This window comes from Branchiostoma belcheri, unplaced genomic scaffold (assembly GCF_001625305.1).
Source record: "Branchiostoma belcheri isolate BF01 breed outbred unplaced genomic scaffold, Haploidv18h27 scaffold173, whole genome shotgun sequence".
NCBI classification, from domain to species: domain Eukaryota; kingdom Metazoa; phylum Chordata; class Leptocardii; order Amphioxiformes; family Branchiostomatidae; genus Branchiostoma; species Branchiostoma belcheri.
Window position 1 is genome coordinate 460,641 of NW_017803191.1, and position 4,896 is coordinate 465,536.

A 4,896-nucleotide genomic window follows, 5' to 3' on the forward strand; every position below is an offset into this window, starting at 1 on the left:
AGTTTTAATTCCAACTCGTGTGTGTCATGAAAGGGTTACAGTCGTAGGGAATGTCACGCCGTGTGTACCGTGACGATTGGTGTATATGTTATTTTTTGTTTCAGTAGCAGATAAAGAACTTCCAGTGCAGCTCCAGACCACTATGAGTATGACTACTGACAGAGAGGTACCAGGTGATGTGTCTGTGAACCAGTTACCTGGCATTGGGGATGAAGCAAAACTGACTTTCCATGGAGATGAAGGTAAGGCTCTTGTAGAGGCTGCAGTCAAATTATTTTGTCGAAAACATGATTTTTAAAGATAATTCATTGATCTAAATGTATGTGCTACGTACAAGTACAAGAGTGTATAGTAAATTTCTATTCTCTATGACAGGTGAAGTACACAGAGGGGCAGTTAACACCTGGACTTGGCCAGCTATTGGTGTGAAAGAAGATTCTCCTTTTGGCAACATTCACCTTGGAACAGGTTTGTAAGATATAACCGTTGCATGTACTAGTAATTGCTGCACACTGTTATAACTTATGATGTAGGAAATTCATAGCTTCTTCTAAAAGGTCTAAAGCTGGATTCACAAATCAAAACAATACTTTGAATGTATGACATTCAGGCTGACTAACATAGTACGCAACATAGGGGAACAGTTAACAGGTGATCCAACTCTATATACTCTTTTAGATAAAATCATGTGAGTAATTTTGTACAAATGTACCTTGCAAGTTGTGTTTTTTCTATGACGCTAAATTCTAGCAACATGACATGTTTGTTGATTGTTGACCAAAGTGTTTGTATTGATTTTCAGCCAATTTCAGCAGAATAATAGACAGCCATACTGACTCCATCAAACTGTATAGCTCTGCGAAATCTCTGGACACAACAGACAACCAGGGAAGGGATCTGAAAGCTGGAAATTTGGGTGTAGACGAGTTACATACTGTACTTGTCCCTGGTGGGGAAGGAAAAAGGGATCCGTGCAGGAAGAGATCATTTGATAACGGTACAGATAGTTTGATGGAACTAGAGCCAAAGAAATATAAGCATGACAGTCAAACTACTGAAGATGACATTCATGTCTGTGAAATGAAGACTAATAGACCTCATGGAATGGTAGGGTTACATCAGACAATCTCAGTGAACAAGAGCCAGAATGTTATTAACGATGGTTCAAAATCCATGGGACAAGAGTCCAAGTCAGATTCTAAAGATGATGAGAACAGTAGGTGTGAATATGAAGATATAGCAACAAGTTGTTGTCAAAACAGCCTTCAAGAAGAGACAGGAATGGTAGACACAGACAGACATGTACCTGCAACTGTCTGTGGAAAAGGTCATCTGGATGCTGAGGTTAGTAGGGAAATGTCAGACAAGATCAATAAGCCATGCATGCGAGAGGATGAGATAACAAACTCATCTAGTGGAAAAGTGGCAAATGTCTCAGCATCAAATACAACACAGGATGAGAGTTGCCTCCATTTGTCATGTGACGTACTTGAACAATCATGTGGCATCAATGTTCCACCTTGCACCAGTATTGGTATTGGTGTCACCAGAATGAAAGCTCAGAGTCTACAGAAAGAAGAATGTGGGACAGAGAATGGAGCAACAAGCATATGTGACACTGATGAAAGATCTGGAGACAATTCCGTAGTCCCAACCCATCCTGGAAGGGCAGGTCATATTGATGATGAAAATGATGGTCCCACTGCTGATGAAGATGACATGTTTGTTTCCTGTGGTGAGGATGCAGAGACAGACCCAGGCATAATCCGCTCACAGCGTCTTGTGATCAATGAAGAATATGTGCCTGGGAAAAGTGAAGAAGTTGAGAAGAGACTTTTTGTTACAAATAGCAGCAATTTTAGGGAGTCAGACCTGTCAGAAGGACTAGTCAACAAGGATGAGATATCGGTTACCACTTGTGTAACACCAGCTCTCATACTTAGCCCCTCACTTTCTTTATGTCAGAATGATATCTCTAGCTATAGCCTTCCAGCCAAACAAGAGAACAAACTGAATGTGACAGAACTAGATGATACCATGATGGAAAGTAATGGCACTGAAATTCCATCTCCTTTTGCATGCCAATTTCCTTCAGAAAAAGAGCAGCATAAGGCTATGACTGACATGACAAATGCAAAAGACAACAGTGCTTTAAACAAGTTTCCACAATATCATGACAATCCAGTAGAGAGGTCACTGACAACAACCGAAAGCTATTTCTTTAAAATGTTGGGGCACAACAGCAGAAACACTGTTGACTTTCAAGAAGAAAGGAAAACAAATCCTGGAGTCGCCTTTTCTGACCAGACAAGTATTCCTGATGTATGTTTGTTAGATGCAGAAATGGAAAGGCACTACTTAAACCCCAAACAAAATGAGAAAGTAGCAGATGTCACCAGTAACTCTTCTGAGAAAGTCTCAAATATCATAGACCTCCTCCTTTCTATGGTTGTTAAAGAGGTCTCTGTCAAAGACAGTGAAGACATGGAAACTAACTGTCGAGAGACAAGTTCAAGTGTCACTTCCAATGAAAAGAGGGATTTCCATGTTAGGGCCACTGTGTATCCGTCAGAAGTATGTGTGAAAAGTCCACGTCTGCATGTTCAAGTCATGGAGCAGATAGATGAGTTACCTGAGGTGGAAGAACACGAGAGCTGTGTTTGTACCAAGAGAAAGGGAAGATGGGAATGTGTATGTACTACTGATGATGATACTGATAGTGTCTATGATGGAGAAATGTCTACACCACTGGAGATGTTGCCTACTCCAGATTGTTCTCAGCCAGACAGTAGCATTTACTCCAAGGTAGAACACTTGCTCTGTTGTATGGAATCACTCCCATTGGATGAAACAGACGATGAACATGACATTCCTATGCTCACTGCTGGTCACTGCCCAGTTTCTCCTCTGGAACATTTCTCAAGTAGTCCTGAACACACACCCCTACACAGGCGATCTCTGATGGGAGCATCTGATGAGTTGAGACCAAGCTGGACAGGCATCAAAATAGAGCAATGGGACAGTCCGTCTAGGGAAGAATCTAAAGAGAAGGCAATAGAGGAGAATTCAATGGACACTTCCCCAGTGCTTGATGAACAATCTTACAAAGTGAATGTGGATGATCAACTGCAGGCAGTTACTAACAGCACAGTTGAGCAAGGGTGTTTGGCAAGACCTGAATTAGAGGAGAGAACTACTACATCTTCTAATACTCCATCTGGCTGTAGTTCAGAAAGTAGCATAGATGAAATTGATGAAGCATTCTTCAGGTCATCATCAAGCTACGTCCCCTTAGTTAGCAGAGACAACAAGAAACTTGACCAGGCCAGCAGTGTTCAAGTTGGTGTCAGTAACAATCAAGAACTGTGTGCAGATAGTGCAGCAGCGGTTTTCAATGATGAGGATGAAGAAGCAAACAATTTCAAGGGCATTGTGAAAAGGGTTGCAAGTCAGTGCAGTAACAGCCAATCTGGAGTGGCCAATGAGGAAACAATTGCAAAGTCGTACAACATAAACTGTGACAGCCATCCGAAGCTAAGTCTCACACATAACAAAGGCATCCATGCCGAAACCTCTGCTCCTGAGGATGACGTAGTAACTACAAAAGAGGGTATGTCTTTGACTGATCATTGTGATGGAAGCTTGGTAGGATTACCGGTAAGTCACAAATGTCAGCAGGTGCAATCCACCGATGGTACTACTCAAGGCAGTACATGCACGTCTTCACTTGCTTTACTTGACTACAATACAAATGTGGGAAAAGCAAGCCACAAAGAAGACACTGCACATACCAGTATTTTTACTGAAAGGATACCTTCCAATGAAGAATTTCATAAAGATATGAAAGCAAACAGCAATAACTTTCAGATGGCACATCATCTGCCATCTACAGACACTTGCCATTCTGATGGTGATGTCTCCACAGCCAGTACAAGCCTTACAGAAACCACCTCAGAAAAAGAAAACCTACCAGACATGACTGCAATGTTTCCTTGTAAGAATACTGCAGAGAATGGTGCTGTTTGTAATGCCATCACCCCTGTCAGTCATAGAACCCCAATGGGATATCAAGTTGAACCAAAAGAGTCAAGTTGTGATGTGATGGACCAGACAGTTCCAGATGAACCACTGCATTATATCAGGGACCACACTGTAGAGGGAGTACCAGGCACAGAATCTGACACTGGGACACTCTATGGTAAGATGGAATTTTCTGTACTCTGGTTTAAAGTTGGTTATCCCCATGTGTTAAGTGTAGTTCACACAAGTAGTGAAGTAACCTTGTAAGTTTGTCATTAAACATATTTGTCTTTTATGAAAATAATCTTGCACTGAAAACATTTGTATAACATCTAAAACAGATTCTGAATATGTCCATGTAAAATTGCAACTTTTGTCAAATGGAACAATTATGTTTATGTCCTTGGTACTGAAATCTTTTCCTCTCTTGATCACAAGGCAGTTCAAAGATAATTCTATTAATTTGTCCACACCTCTCCAGTTCATTGGGCAAGCTTATGTCTCATCTATTCTGTGGTTCTCAATTTTAGCAGAAACATCTACATGTCATGATGGGAAGTCAAGCAGCTTGTTCTACTGGTCTCCCCAACATATATCATACACAGAGCAGTTGGTTCCAACCAAAGCAGACATGTCATCGAATGGTACGTGTATGTCAATGGGTGGTTTTGCCTCAAGCACTCAACATATAGATATTAAGATTAATTGCTGATACTCGTATAACCAACCTCTGACTGACAACTTCTGATTTCCCAACAGTATCACATTCATTATAGTACTGTTTGGGGGGAAGTAAAAATACATGGTTCTTCAAAGATAATGAATGAGTAGCAATTTGCAATACATGTACTTTGTTGCCATTAACGTCATTTTGAA

At 40.9% G+C, this 4,896-nt stretch overlaps 1 protein-coding gene and 1 long non-coding RNA gene across 3 annotated transcripts in view; both read left to right on the top strand.

Moving 5' to 3' along the window:
• The window catches only part of LOC109466986, a gene marked incomplete at its 3' end in the record, with an annotated part of 3,862 nt that extends 736 nt beyond the window's left edge, over positions 1-3,126 (top strand). The window contains exons 3-5 of the mRNA XM_019764873.1: positions 174-242; positions 376-468; positions 803-3,126. Of these exons, the coding sequence (XP_019620432.1) occupies positions 174-242; positions 376-468; positions 803-3,126 (2,486 nt within the window). The remainder of the gene's footprint in view (positions 1-173; positions 243-375; positions 469-802) is intronic.
• Position 3,127: 1 nt separating this feature from the next.
• The window catches only part of LOC109466989, a 5,988-nt gene continuing 4,219 nt past the window's right edge, over positions 3,128-4,896 (top strand). For both annotated transcript variants that reach the window (XR_002140057.1, XR_002140056.1), the window contains exons 1-2: positions 3,128-4,198; positions 4,551-4,664. This is a non-coding gene — a long non-coding RNA (uncharacterized LOC109466989). The remainder of the gene's footprint in view (positions 4,199-4,550; positions 4,665-4,896) is intronic.